Source organism: Cryptomeria japonica, chromosome 6 (assembly GCF_030272615.1).
Source record: "Cryptomeria japonica chromosome 6, Sugi_1.0, whole genome shotgun sequence".
NCBI lineage: Eukaryota > Viridiplantae > Streptophyta > Pinopsida > Cupressales > Cupressaceae > Cryptomeria > Cryptomeria japonica.
This window is the reverse complement of record NC_081410.1, coordinates 167,547,239-167,563,469: the sequence shown is the minus strand read 5'-3', so window position 1 is coordinate 167,563,469 and position 16,231 is coordinate 167,547,239. Positions and strand designations below refer to the sequence as shown.

Here is a 16,231-nt window from a genome sequence, read left to right as displayed (position 1 = left end):
TAATGATGAGGCTCAACACCAATCCATACACATATTAAATAATATATAAGATATATTGAGAAATATCCTTCTTGAAATACCTATTTGCATCATACTAATCTGAAGATCAATTTTTTTAATAATAATAAAAAAATTGTTGTAAAACATTGATACATCACATATCTTGTAAATAAACTAAGTTCACAAGTTAATAACCAATGTCAAGAATTTAAGAAGAATGTAAGAGTGCTGGAGCATATGGAGTGAGCCCCGCTCTCCTCCACTCCTTTTTCAACATCGAAAGAAAATAAATGGAAAGTGCCATACAAGTTCAAATTGCAACGGTTTTGCCGCTCATCTTAACTAATTCGTGTAACTTAATTATAATTTCCTTAATCTCTTTCCAATAGCAATTATAAGGTTGAAGGTGTTAGCAGACGAAAATCTTCAGACTAACAACGAGAGTATTGGAGTTTATGTTATGTGACTTCTGGATCTGGATAATGATTTCGAAGCAATGGGATATCCAAGAAGCAGGCACACATCTACAGAAGAAATCACTCCTTCCTGCCATATGAATTTGCGGAGCTCATCTAAAAGAAGACGGCGAAATGGTGATAATAAAGAGAATGCGAGTGGTGTTGGGGTGAAATGCTCGAGCTCGGTTTCTGGGAAGGGTTTGTCGGAAAGAAAGAGGACTTGTCTGCAGGTTAGGGACGAAAATTCTACGGCAGAGAGTTTTTCGGAGATTCCAGCCGACGGAGAAACAGGACTTGGGGCTAACCAAAAACAGGGCGAGGGTTTACAACAGCTTAATTCTAGAGACGAGGGCTCTGCTCATGCTTTAAATGTTGAAAATGATGGCAAGATCGCGGTGTTTTCTGATGCGCGACCGAGCTCTACAGAGTGTCTGGTTGAAGATCAATCGGTTTTATTTGCCACCTTGAAGGTATGTAGGCCCGCATTTCTCCTGTGTTATGAATTTCTTTGAATTTTTTTACTTCGAGTTGAAGAGGTTGAGGTTTCAAACCCTAGATCATGCTACCCAGTCCTGCCAATGGTAAACACCCTTCGGAACTTCTCTGTGGGATGGGCAGGAAGTTTTGCCCCAACCAATTGGCCCTCGGCTTAAAAACATAGAGATGGATACAAATGGAGTTAACTTGGTCTCATGCTCAAAGATAAAACTGATCATAAAAGGCTGTTTGATTAAGGGTGGTTCGTTTTCCCTTTGTGTGAAATTGAACAATGTTGTGGATTGGGAAGTGATGATTCACGATCTCTTATTGGATTCTTCAGTTTAGTGTTGTAAATTGGCTTCTCTCATGGTTTGTGTTTGAATTGGCAGCTTTGTGGATTGTTGGACGAAGCAAAAGTTATGTTGTTCCCAATTTTATGTCATTAGCTTCTTTTCATTCAATTGCTTTTAGGAATGCAATTGAGTCTGTGATTTCCTTGCAAATTAGGAAGTTAATCTAGAGACTCTTTTAGGTTTGTCTAGTGATGTGGCAATTGGCAACACTTGCTCCAAATCAGCCAGGTTTTTTAGGAGTACTTGTCTACCTTTATTGTTGTGTTAATGTTTTCATGAAGGTGCTTTGCATTCATTCTCTCGACCATGTGCCTTGTTTATGAATCATAATAGTTGGTTTTTGTGTAGCATTTCCTAGTCCCCTTTTCATGTGTGACATTGATTATGCTTGCTAGCTATGGAGATTATTTCCATTGGTGATGTCTTGGGTTTTTTTTTCTTTGCGACTTGGGATGTTTTTTCATGGCGTTTGTTGTTCTTGTGACCACGTTGTAATGTTTCTAGTGGGTGTGAGGTTGTTTGCTTGCTCTATGTATAGGTAGTATAGTGGTGGTAAAAGTTACAAGTTATAGGCAATAGAGTGGTGGTAAAAGGTACAAGTTACAACCCTTATAGCCAAGGGGAAGTCTTAGACCATTGGTTGAGGAAAAATTTCCATTGGATGCAATTTGTCTAAATTTGGTGAAAAGTATTTTGGTTAAGGTTCTTGCGTGGTTCTTGGTTTAGGATGTAGTGAAGCACCCAACATTGCTTCTTCTAGTCCTTGATAATGGTGGTGAAGTTTGATGAATGAATAAAGCCTATTGTCTAAAATAATTTTGGTGATGCATTGCAATGCGGACAACGTGTAGACCTTGTTTGGACTTGTGGAAGGTGATCATGTTGCAAGGTGTGCGCCCTTCGTCTCCTTGTGTTGTGTAGCGCAATGCAAGGGTTTGTGACATGGCTTAACCGCCTCTTGTGGATTTTTTAAGTCTAGTGGTTGTATCAGGCATTAACAGGTCGACCTTTTGGTGCAACGACAATCACACTTGTAACAAGTGGTATCAGAGCTTGGTCACAGGTTCAAACCCCTCACTTGCACTGGAGGGATTGTTGCAAGGTGTGCGCCCTTGGTTTCCTTGTGTTGTGCAATGCAGTGTTTGGGTTTGTGACATGGCTTAACTGCCTCCTATGGATTCTATAAGTCTAGTGGTTGTACCAGGCATTAATAGGTCGATCTTTTGGTGCAACGGCAATCACACTTGTAACAAGACCAACAGAGCTCTCGCCTTACGGCAACAACTTCACAATGTAAAAATGGATAAAGATGAATCAATCATCTCATTCTTTATGAAGATTACTGATTTGAGAAATTAGTTGAGCACTATTGGGGACAATATGGCTAACAGAGATCTTGTTATGATGGCACTTAATGGTCTCCCTCAAACTTGGGAACCCTTCATTCAAAGCATCAATGGGAGATCCAAGTTACCCAAGTTTGATCGCCTTTGAGCTGATTGTATTCAAGAAGAGTCAAGGTTGGTAACAAGAGGAATTGGGCGTAACCATTATGGTGTGGAAAATCAAGTCCTTGCTACTCAGACTTCTATGGAAAGAGGCAAAAGAAGAAAGAGGGATAAAGACAAAGAACCGGATTATGTTTCAGAACCAAAAAAGAAGAAGGATTTATCTCACATTCAATGGTTTAGGTGTGACAAGTATGGCCACATTGCTCAAGATTGCAAATTTAGGTCTACTCATCTAGCTTCTTTTGCAGAAATTGACATAGGGACACCTCAGGAGGAGCCAAGGTCTAATGTCAATTCATAAGGGTTCTTATTCTAAAAGGAGGAAATGACATTTCAGCTTTAGAGGGAGCCTGACATTTCAAGTTCAAAGGGAGCCTCATCGTCTTGAAGATTTGGTTAATGCATTCTTCTCTGCGAGAGAAGTTTGAGGTGCAAGCCCTTGTTAATGCATTGTTCTCTGTGAGAGAAGTTTGAGGTGCAAGCCCTTGTTAATGCATTCTTCTTTGCGAGAGAAGTTTGAGGTGCAAGCCCTTGTTAATGCATTCTTCTTTGCGAGAGAAGTTTGAGGTGCAAGCCCTTGTTAGTGCATTCTTCTCTGCGAGAGAAGTTTGAGGTGAAAGCCCTTGTTCCACCCTCTGCGAGTAGGTATGGTGGATCCACCCTCTGGGAGTAGCCATTGTGGATGTCATGTGAGAGATTTCATGACTTAGCACATATGTTTATTCACCCTCTGGGAGTAGCTATGGTGAACGTCATGATGAGATGACATCACGTTGAGGATTCTGTGATGGGCACTTGTGTTCATTTGTTTTTTCATTCCTGGGTGTAGCCATGATGGACCCACCCTTAGGGAGTAGCCATGGTGATGTCACTATGTGACTCAGATATTGAGAAGGACTCCTCCCTAGCTAAGAGGGAGTGTTGATGTTTTTGTAGCTAGGTCGGATTCCTTCTAGGGTCGACATAGCATATGGGTGACTAATTGGTCTATCGGCCTTAGTCACATTAATGTGCAAAAATCAATATGTAACTTGTATTTTGGTTTGACCTTAAATGGGTGATGTAACTTGTGAATTGAGCCGACCCTATAATGGGCGATGAAACTTGTAATGTGCAAATGTAACTTGTAAGTGAATAGGGCTGACCTTATGTTAAACATGTAACTTGTAAATGGTTATAGGGCTGACCCTATAATGGGTGCCAAGCATATTATTGTTATTATTTGCAAGGCCGACCTGAGTTGTACAATGAGGTCAAGGCACATATATATGCAAGGTTCATTCATGCATCAAGACACACATTAAGTCAGCGAATTACATCCTCCTTCAGCAGCAAATTTATCCAAGACAGCAAATACATCTCTAAGACAGCGAATTGCATTATCAAGATCAGCAAACTCATCTCCCAGGTCAGTGAATCTGTGCTTGAACAACGAATCTCATTCATGGTCTGCTACAAGACTCCTTAATCAGCGAATTGTCCTCTCTGATTAGGGCATAATTCTCAGTCAAGGATAATTGCAGATAAGTTTGTTATAACTCAGATTTTCATGGTGCTGTTCATGCTATTGTGTGCTCTAGTGTAAAGTTATATTCTGCTGTTCATATTGCTTCAAGTGTTGAAGCAAAATTGTAAAGACACAGTCTGATTATTGCCTAATACAAGTTGAGATTTTGTTGCTGGGTTTTTTACCTCCAAGAGGGAGGTTTTCTGAGGGTACTCTTGTGTTTTGTGTGTTCATTGTGTTATTTCTGGTTATTGCTATCAGTCTGATCTAAAAACAACAGATCAAGCATCTTCTAGTGGCTCATTTGAATGAGGTCCTATGTGGCAAGTTGCTTTACTTTGCCATCTTTGGATATCTTAAAGCTATCCCATTTGGTGCAATGCACTAATGTTATTCATGGAGCATAGTTCTCGACCTTGATGAATTGTGGCAATATCTCCCTGGCTGATCCTAAATCAATTGTCATTAGGGTTAAGGATGGAACTGGTTTTGCTGTTGAAGAGCGTGCATTTGCTAATGAAGGTTTGGGCGGTAGCACTTTAGGTTAGAGTGTTGGTGATTGGGGGATAGCTTTGTAACAATTGGTGATGGCGAGATTAATTTTTCTTGTCTGTTTTGATTTATTTGTGGATGTTTTTATTGGCTTTTGGCTTTTTTACTATTATATTGTTTTTGCCCTTCCGTGGTTGTGTTATATTAAGTGTATAGTTTTATACTTTGTATCTATGATGCTTTTATTTTTATTCAGGGGTCCTATAGAATGTAATGTTCCCAATTTTATAAATACTCAAATTCTGCCCTAAGTCACAAATTTAATTAAAACAAGACAGGGTTAGAGATACCTTTTATTTCGATGGAGGTCCTCCAAACAAGTTAGAGATTGTTTCATAATCATAACTCATAAAAATAGATAACTTCATTTGGGAAGTAACAACATGTATATATATTAAAAGTATAGATCCAATCACAGATTGCTTAACCTTATTTTGAGAAGGTTCAATCATTGGGAGTCTAAGATAGGATGACTTGATAGGGTGCTCTAGAGACCCTCTATCACAGGCCCAAGGGCAGACCTTGTCCCCCTTGGCCTCATGTGGCCCGTGCCATTCATATGAGGTGGCATACCTAGTTAGTGAGGCGTCCTGTCACCATTCCCCTCGATCTTGCCACTTCTATCCTACTTCCTATGATTCAATATTCTTTAAGGCATACATTTATCATGATGGAGATTGTGAGGAACATTTACCATAGGGTGCGCAGAAAGTCCAACCTTCACAGGCCCAAAGGCAGTACCCTTCATACCCCTTTGGCCTCATGAGACTCCCTGGTCATATACCATGAGGTGGCATGCCTGGAAGGTGACCCCAACACTATTCCCCTATTGGTAAGCTCCTCATCCTCTATCATGTCTGAGAAGCACTTAGATCATAAGAAGATTACACAAGTCTCAGACAAAACAAATTAACTACAGAATGTCTCTAGTCATTTATATTCAGGACATATTTAAACAATCTTATCAGTAGCAGATGATTTGTCATATATATATGTAGGAGTAGGTATACAGTAACATTATGCTATATTAAATAATCATAAGCAGCAGTATATATCAATTAGGAGAATGCAGATATAAACATAGTTACTATATCATGGATGTAAACCATACCACAAACATAATATATGATTCCACATTGAGTGTCAATATCTTAGTAATCATCCAGTCTCTATCCTTCAATGGTTGAATGATTGATAAATAATTGATTGATTGAATGAATTCCTTTGATTGTATGATTTGAGGTATTGGTGAGTGATATTGTAATGAAAGTTGGTTTGATATATTGGTGAATGACGATTGAATGTATGCTGATTTGATAGAATGATTTGCTGCTTGATTGTTGCTTGATTTGAATGATTGGAATTGTAATTTATAAGTGATCATTGAATAATTGGAATGATCTCTTTTATACTTCATTGGTAAAAGGGTCACCACCTTTCATAAGACTTGGTTCACCACCCTTCATTAGAATTGGGTCACCACCCTTCATTGCTACCTTTTAAAATAATATATTCTTTCCCAATTGTTCTCTCTTCCTCCCCTCAAATGAGACCTCCTTCCCTTTATATCTTCCATTGTGTATGAGAAGTCACACCCCTTCAACATGCATGTCCTTCGAAAGAGTCACAACCTTTCACAATCACCACCTTTCATAATAGTCACAACCTTTCATAATCACCACCCTTCAAAAGAGTCACAACCTTTTGCAATTACCACCCTTCAAAATAGTCACAACCTTTCATAATCACCACCCTTCAAAAGAGTCACAACCTTTTGCAATTACCACCCTTCAAAATAGTCACAACCTTTCACAATCACCACCCTTCGAAATAGTCACAACCTTTCGCAATCACCACCCTTCGAAAGGGTCTCAACCTTTTTCAATCACCTCCCTTCGAAAGAGTCACAACCTTTCATAATCACCACCCTTCAAAAGGGTCACAACCTTTCGCAATCACCACCTTTTTGAAGAGTCACAACCTTTCATAATTTCTGCCCTCCTTTGGAAGAGTCACTTTCTTATTTACTTCCCATTCCTTCCTTCTTTCATTGACTCTTCCTTGATTTACATGCTCCCTTCTTTCTTTTCTCCTCCCTTTCCCCTCTCAAATGAGGTTCTCTTCTCCCTTTTATATCTCATGTTTGAGGGAGACAACTTTTCATTTTATGTCTTTTGACCATTCTTTAACTTGGTTAAATTTTAATTTTTTTTTTAATTTTATATTCTAATTTAAATGTTATTTTTTATGCTTTTGTATTTTAATTTTATTGTCATTATATATTATTAAATCCTATTCAAAGCGGGGACATTGCATAAAACCCCTTAGGTGTTAATTAAAGATTTCATAAAAGTTAAATCTAAATCAAAACAAAAACAAAAATCAAAACTGCAAAATTAAAAAGAAAAGTAAAAACGTGTGATGAAAGACATACTTACCTCTCAACTACTCGACATCATTGTTCTAGACCCTCTAGATGCCACTATCGATACAAACCTTTAGTGCCATTGCAAATGAAGTATGACTAGAGATGCTAGTGGTCATCTTCACCTTTAGCAACTATATAGGCCACTATAGTTGTAGACCTTCAACGTGATCAAGAATACTCTATAGGCCAATATAAAAGACATAATTGAGAAAGAAGACACTAGACTATCCGAAGCAGTGATGGATCACAAACAAAATAAAAACTATATCAAGACACTAATAGTCTTTAAACATGAACAACATGGCTGTTGAATGTAAATGGGATGTGTTTTTGTAAAGAACGGGGCACAATCTATAGGAAAACAATGTAAACCCTAATTAAAAAGCATTTTTTCAACAAATTATATCTTTTTTCCCTTTAAAAACTTGTATAGTCTCATGTGTATGAACTGAATGGTGATTTAGGATAAATTTAACGGTTTTTTTATAAAGTTTGCTAGATTTCAAATTTTTATAATTATAATCAAATATATCAAACTTTGCAACTTAGCTCACAAGCATCCTTAAGGGAAAAGAGCCAATGCTTTATGCCTCCGTCGAAAACTCTAGCTACTTATTGCTTTACTATCAATATTTTAAAAAAAAATATATTGTTTGATGATAACAAGAAAATTGACAACAAAATAAGACTAAATGAAAACTTGTAGACACCATAGATCCATAATAGAGAACATTATAGAAAAGAACTTGTTACATAGCAACTGCAATACTTGTGTTTACATACAAAATGGACAAACCATGACTTGACATAACCTTATCGATTGATTACCTTATGAGGGACACAAATCACATAAGACTATTATGGACGCATAGTCAAGAGAAATAACAAAAACTGCCGTGCCGCTCCTTGATAGATCTCCATCACATGAAAAATGAAGCAAAATACTAACATATCAATGTACAGAAACATATGTAGAGCAGCAATTATATTACTAAAGCAGAGATGACATAATCAATATTAATAAACAGCTATTTGTTATGCATAAAGCAGCAGCGGTCTTGTTTTACAAAGAACATTTATAATACGCAGCCAGTTTAATTTAATAAATATAGAATAAGATAAAACCATAAAAGTGTAATGTCCCCACTTTGAAATACAATTTAATGGTAAATGATAATAGTAAAATAAAAATAAAAATATAAAAGTATATAATTAAATTTAAATTAAGTTAATGAATGGTCAAAGACATGAAATGAAAAGTTGTGACTCCCTCAAACAGGTGATATAAAAGGGAGAAGAGAACCTCATTTGAGAGGGATAATTTGGGAATCAGAGGTGCAGATCTAATTTAAATAAAAGTGCAGATCTGATTGTGAAAGGTTGTGTCCCTTTCAAAAAGGCAGAAATAATTAAGAGTTGCACTCTTTCAAAGGGTGCTGATGGTGAAAGGGTGTGCCTCTTGCCAAAGGGCATACATGGTGAAGAGGTGTGAGCTCTCCCTCACATTGAGAGATATAGAGGAAAGGAATCCAAGCATCCAAGGAGATCACCATTGATCAGATCAAATCAGAACTGTTATTAAGTTACGGGCAGTAACATCTTTGTTCTTGGTTGGGGATGTGCTTAATATGTATGCTTAATATATGAAGCCTGATAATGTTCTTATGCAAAATTCAGTAGTAATATTAATATAGACTGCAATATGTATGACATTCATACTTAATCCATAATACATGAATCAGTTGGAAAGAAATAGACTACACTCAGAATTACATCAACATCACAGGCGGATCAAACTTAAAGATACCTTCAGAAAGCCACACCGAAATTGACTGATTGCTTATAACAGCATCTGGGTATGATTACCAGTGAATTCCTTATGCAGATAGAAAACACATACAAGTAGATTAATATGCAGATTGAAAACACATACAAATAGATTAATATGCAGATATATACAGAAGTTCGATCTACATTCTGATCTAAATGAAAAAAGAATCAAAAGGGAGAATATTTTAGCAGAACAGAAAACAATAAAGGAACCGGCAAACTGTTTTCCCTTCTAAGAAGATAAAGGAATCCTCTCTCTAACCCTCCCTTATCAATTGAGAATAGTAATCTAAGGCAAGATTTAGGGAAATCCCAAAAGGGAATTACAAAAAGACAAAATAGAGTTAAGACAAAATAAGAATAAAACAAAAATCAAATAAGACATTTGTTCCCTTGATTAGCAATCTGAAGTACTAAAATATTTAAACAGAATATCTCCAAAAAGGTGCGATGGCTGAGAGTTCCTAAAAGACACGATGCCTGAAAAGGCATGAGTTTAATATTTACAACAATTTAATGAGCCAAGGGTCAGCGGACATATTTAAGGAGACATCACTTTTTTAAGGGACGTGGCTATTAGGAAGGATATGACTCACCCACTTCGAAAATTTATTTATACAACTATCTGACCATTCCAAGAGAACATCGAAGGATAGAGCTCTGTCATTTCTCAAGATAATAATACTGCTGATATATATTCAATCTTGAATATTCATGATTAATACTGCTGATATTCTGCATATTCATGATTTACAATGTATTGCTGATATGATTGCTCATACATGTTATAATAAATATAAATCTGTTTACTAATATTCTGCAGTTAGTTTATTTCATGAAAAATGTATACCTACATATATTCTGAATGTTTTCTAGCCATGATAGAGGGAGAGAGGATTACAAGTAGGGAAACGGTGTTGGGGTTATCTTCAATGTATGCCACCTCATGGTATATGACCAGGGAGTCCCTTGAGGCGAAAGTGGTACAAAGGGTACTGCCTTTGGGCTTAGAGAGGATAAACTTCCAGGGCACCCTATTTTGAATGATCCTCATGCTTTCTATCATGGTAAATGAATGCATTAAGAAAGCTCAATCATGAGATGTAGGATAGGTGTAATGCCCCGCTAGGAAACCCTAAAGGGATTAAGCCAAAACACAAGAATAGAGTGCAAATAATTTAAAAAAAAAGTTAAACACAACATTAAGATACAACGAGATATCAAGATTCAGATTACATAGCGGAAGACATCAACTAACACCTAAAGGGTTTCCCAACGTGATTACTTAATTCCACATTTAACTTAACTCATGCTAATTAATCCAATAAGCTGATTATCTTAATAACGAGATAATTCTTAAACAAGGATAATTTCTTTTAGTAAGATGAAAATATAGATTGCAAGATAAGGTTCATCCATTAAGATTTATCTATACCCTTCATTCATACTTTTCATTAAAATTTAAGCCATGCATCTAATTTTATAAACAAGGATAATTTCTTTTAGTAAGATGAAAATATAGATCGCAAGATAAGGTTCATCCATTAAGATTTATCTATACCCTTCATTCATACTTTTCATTAAAATTTAAGCCATGCATCTAATTTTATAACTCACTTGAATTTCATCATAAACTAAAGAGTTCTTTCCATGCATATTTAATTTCCTTAACAATAACTGAATATATGCCATTATTCTAATCTACATTCTTTCATGATCCAATTACTGCATTAAAAGATGACTGCATTAATGCATTGAAGATTAATTTTATGTAATCCACTCTATACATCTAACATAATGCCATCCAGACATGCAAGAACTAAAAAGGAAACATAAGGACAAAAACATTGGTAGAGCGGCTACCATTGGTAGTGCTGCTACCCTTTGGTAGCAGTCCGCCACCGCTGCTACCAATTGGTAGTAGCCGCTACCCTTGGTAGCGTGCTACCTCCCCACGTGGTGGGGGTTTTCCCTACCACATGGGGTTTTCTGTTTTATTTTTTATTTTTAATTTTTTTTTTTAAAATTTAATTTACTGTGAAATACACAGTCAAAAAAACCAGTCTCATAGAGACTTTAAAAAAATTAATTTTTTTTCCAGAAAACTATAAGTTTCCTTAAATTTACATTTTTATTTTTTTGAAAGCCCAGATTCAGGGAAGGGAAAGATTTCTTAAAAACAAACACCAGATTGGCAAAATAAGAAGGATTAACATCCATTATCCCAACCCTTCTACCAAACTTGACTCAAACAACTAATTTCTCCAAATTAAAACTTAAATCAGAGAACATTCAATGGAGATTTTAACAAAGTTTATTGGGAACTGTTAATTTTGTGGATTAGAATTAAAATTTATCTTCTTCTATGTATTATCTATTATTGAATTGTTGTATAAATTTGTTTGTCTTCTTTTATGTTGCAGGAGAGGAGGAGCATTTTTTATTTCAATGTACATTCTCACACATTTCATTTGGTATATGTAGTGAGCTGGGTATGGTCAAGCGATGCCTTGACCGGCCATGTCTTTTGGACATGGCTGATCAAGACATCACTTGATCGTGCCCCCTCACGATAATAAATGTTTGAATGAGAGACTTCATTCATCTCTCATTCAATCATTTATCTTACCGAGGCTATCATGCATTAACAATCCTTCTTAGCTAGGTAAGATAAATGTAAAAGGTATTGGGAGCAATATTCATAAATCGTATGATGCTTATCTTGGGACCATAGTTTCAAGATGTGAATTGTCTTTGTCGACGATTCTATTCACAAACTCTCACGTGGATTGCCTCAGTCGGCGATTCTATCCATGAGCTCTCACGTGGATTGCCTCAGTCGACGATTCTATCCATGAGCTCTCACGTGGATTGTCTCAGTCGACGATTCTATCCACAAGCTCTTACGTGGATTGCCTCAGTCGGCGATTCTATCCACAATCTCTTACGTGGATTGCCTCAGTCCGCGATTCTATCCATGAGCTCTTGTGTGGATTGCCTCTATCAGCGATTCTATCCACAAGCTTTTACGTGGATTGCCTCAGTCGGCGATTCTATCCACAATCTTGAGTTATTGTAAGATCATCACCTTTCAATAACCTCAAAAATACAAGTGGAAATCATTTGGAAGTCGTCACTTCCTTATGATTTACACAAGGCCCATAAAATAATTATTAGTATTAATAATAATAATCAATATTTACAATTTTTACCTCAGAAGTGCTCAATCTTGATTAGTAAGCTCCCTCTCAATCACAAGGTATCTTGAGTTTCTTCTAGAGAACATATTTTTCTGAACATACGTCTGAATTTCTGACTTCAGCAAGGGACACTTGTAGTTTAAGTTTGAGAGGACAAGTTCTTGCAATGTGGCCATATTCGAGACTTTCAAGGAGATATCAATTTGATCTTAATTGGTTCTTCCTTCAGGCGGTTAGGCTTTATAGAAGGAAACTTGGCTCTGATACCATGTTAATTTTGTGGATCAGAATTAAAATTTATCTTCTTCTATGTATTATCTATCACTGAATTGTTGTATAAATCTGATTGTCTTCTTTTATGTTGCAGGAGAGGAGGAGCATTTTTTATTTCAATGTACATTCTCAGACATTTCATTTGGTACATGTAGTGGGTTGGGTACGGTCAAGCGATGCCTTGACCGGCCATGTCTTTTGGACATGGCCGATCAAGACATCCCTTGATCGTGCCCCCTCACGATAATAAATGTTTGAATGAGAGACTTCATTTATCTCTCATTCAATCATTTATCTTATCGAGGCTATCATGCATTAACAGGAACAACCAAAATTCAATCTGGGGATTGGAAAGAGAGCAAGGAGAATTTAATTTCAGAAATTAATCTACAACTTCTTTCATTTTCCCCAAATAAATAAGATTTTCAACAACACAACCAGATTTGTTCCAAAAAAAACAAATAAACTCTAATAAACAAAGAAACCAAAGATATAAAACCAGAATCTTACCTCATATAGCAATCCTGGAAAAGATTTAGTGAGGAGCCCAACCTGTAGGCTCAAGAAACTTCTTCTCCTCCAAAATCCCCAAATTTTTCATCCCAAAAATATTTTTCCCAAAATATTTTCCAAAAAAAATCCACCTCCCATATTTTTCCAAAAGCCTAGGTTAAATGGGAAAGGTTTGACTAAATTTTTTATTTTGGATTTAATTTTTTATTTTATTTAAAATAGATCTCCAAAAATCATTCTTTTGAACTATATCAATAAATTAAACTTGCTTTTCAATTTAAAACTGATTTTCTCAAATAATTGAAATTAACCTTTCTATTTCCAAAATGCCAATAGGATTAAATTAATTCTATTTTAATTAAATTTATATCTTTATTTTCCAACAGCATAAACATAATAAATTTAACATTAAAATTAACCATTTAATTGAACTTGCCACCAACTTGAATTGAGCAATTCAATTAACGATTAATCACATAAAAATGGAGCCTATTTAATTTAGTCCCCAAAATACTAATGCGAAAACACACATTAAATAAAATTAAAGATTAAGGATTAATAACTTGATTAAACCACACACATAACACACAACCCAAGAAAGCCAAACGAACAGACGACCCGCAAACCCAACCCAAAGGGAATACCGACGACGAATGATGATGCTCACTTGAGCACGACTATGGTCAAACGAGGATATTACGACCACTTAATCCAACTTTAAGGATCAAAGAGGTAAACTCAAACCTGCGAACCCAGGTGGAGACGAACCTTGCACCCATGCGGTACTGTACTTGAAATCTCCTGCAACCAAAAGTCATACATGCATACATATATAAATTTAATGAAAGCGTTAGCCCAAGGTAATAGCACGAAATAGGAGAACTAATAAACTTGCATACAAACTGGTGCGAAAACCACATTAACAACTTATGCACTAAAATCAAAACATCTGACTATAACATTATATTATGATAAACTAACCAAGGTCAAACTGAGATTAGAAATTGATTAGGGCAGGGATACTACAATAGGCGTGGCAAGATTGAGGGGAATGGTTATAGGACACCTCACCAGGTATTCCACCTCATATGGATGGCACAGGCCACATGAGGGCAAGGGGGATAAGGTTAGAGGATCTCTAGGGGCACCCTATCGAGTCACCCTGTAATGCCCCGCCAGGAAACCCCAAAGGGATTACACTAAAACACAAGAATAGAGTAAGTTAAAACAACATAATGATACAATGAGTTAACATTAAGTTCAAATTACACAACGAAAGACTTAACTAACACCTAAAGGGTTTCCCAACGTGATTATTTGATTCAGCACTTAACTCAACTCACGCTAATTAATCCAATTAATTTGATTAACTTAATGACATGATTATACTAAAACAATGGTTAAATTTATCCGATAGGTTAAAAATATAGATAACATGATTAAGTTCATCCATTACAATTTAACCATACATTACATCCAATCTTACATTGAAACATATGCCATGCATCTAATTTCCATACATACTTTAATTGCATTAAAAACTAATGAATTCTTTCAATTATGCTAATCTACATACTTCATGATCCATATTACTGCATTTAATAACTTCATGCATGCCTTTAAGATTAATATCACCTAATCCACATTATACATTTTAACCATAATGCCATCCATACATGCAAAATAAAAAGGAAACATATGAACACAAACACCACATAACACCAAATTGATATCGGACTTCACCCCTAATGGGCTACATCTCTGGGTCTGCTCAACTGCAAGACCCCTCTAATAAATAATAGGGTGAAGAATACATAAGGTTCACATAATTACAACCTGCCAATAAGGCGTACATAAACAAATAATACATATGACCACACTGCTCAAAAGATACATGAATGATCCCATAAGAATGAAAAGGATCCATCTGAAACATGATAAGAAGCAATTACAAAAGAACAACTAGAGCACCCGTGAAACTAAGTCCTCGCAACCCATCATAAGCAACCCATGGTCTAACATGAATATCAATTACTCACAAGGACATAAACAACCAGATATGACTCCACCATAGTACTCCTAGCAAGGACAACACAAACTGCACACTAGTGAACATAAAGGACGAGTGCCATCACATAGCTTGGTATGGTTACCCTGGCAGGTCTCCATAGGTCCCGACCCCATCCATTGGGTTACCCTGGCCATCTTTCTCGAACCTCCGGCCCATCCAAGTCTCATGTGGACGCAACACATCCTTTCGTGAAGACAAGGTTGTTGGTTTGCCATTTCAGGCCTTCTCACTGCATTCCGAGTCTGTACTAGCATTCATCCCATGCGTGAGGCACAATTATCTTACTTAGTGTTTTTATCTACTAAACTTCCTAATAAACTATTAAGTTATCATTTATTTAGACACACTTCCGATGGGTTGCCCTGCTACCACTTTGGGCGCGGCCCCCACTGGAAAACCACTCTCTCATATGACACTAAACCGCAATCAAATGAAGCTCCAAAAACCAAGTATACACAAGGACTAGTTTACGGAGTTCAATACGGTAGGAATACCTACTTGGCCAAACAAGTCCTCACATGAGGTGCACTGATTGATGATTCTCTGACTAGGGACATGACCAACTACAGTCAACCACATAACAACATCCAACACTCCATATGCAATCAAGGACATGACCAAATGCAAAACAATCACATGAAAACAATCAATACTCGAGATCAAGGACATAACCAGATACAAAATAACCATATGACAATGTCCAACACTCACAATCCAGGGCTTGCCATTTTTAATCAAATGCGAATACAAAAAATTAAAAATGCATCGACATAAATCTGTAATGACAATCATTATTCCATATCCCTTAAAAATACAAATCGATCGAGTTTTCTAATTGATCTAAATCAATTACAATTTGTCTACTTTGTTAAGATACATGATGCCCATGGTTTACTAATTCAACTATAATACAATTTACAGCATAAAGTAATATAAATACTTTCACAATGATTTTTCAAACCAAAATCACATTAATACAATATATAAAAAAAATATAATTTAATTTATATATTAATTAACTAAAATTGATATTTATTTAAAAAAATAAATAATCA

General features: G+C 36.2%; 1 protein-coding gene across 1 annotated transcript in view; it reads left to right on the top strand.

The window, feature by feature from the left end:
* The first annotated feature begins 317 nt into the window (after positions 1-317).
* The window catches only part of LOC131033295 (uncharacterized), a 76,646-nt gene continuing 60,732 nt past the window's right edge, over positions 318-16,231 (top strand). Inside the window, exon 1 of the mRNA XM_057964480.2 lies at positions 318-928. Coding sequence (XP_057820463.1) covers positions 497-928 — 432 coding nt within the window. The 5' untranslated portion in view covers positions 318-496. The remainder of the gene's footprint in view (positions 929-16,231) is intronic.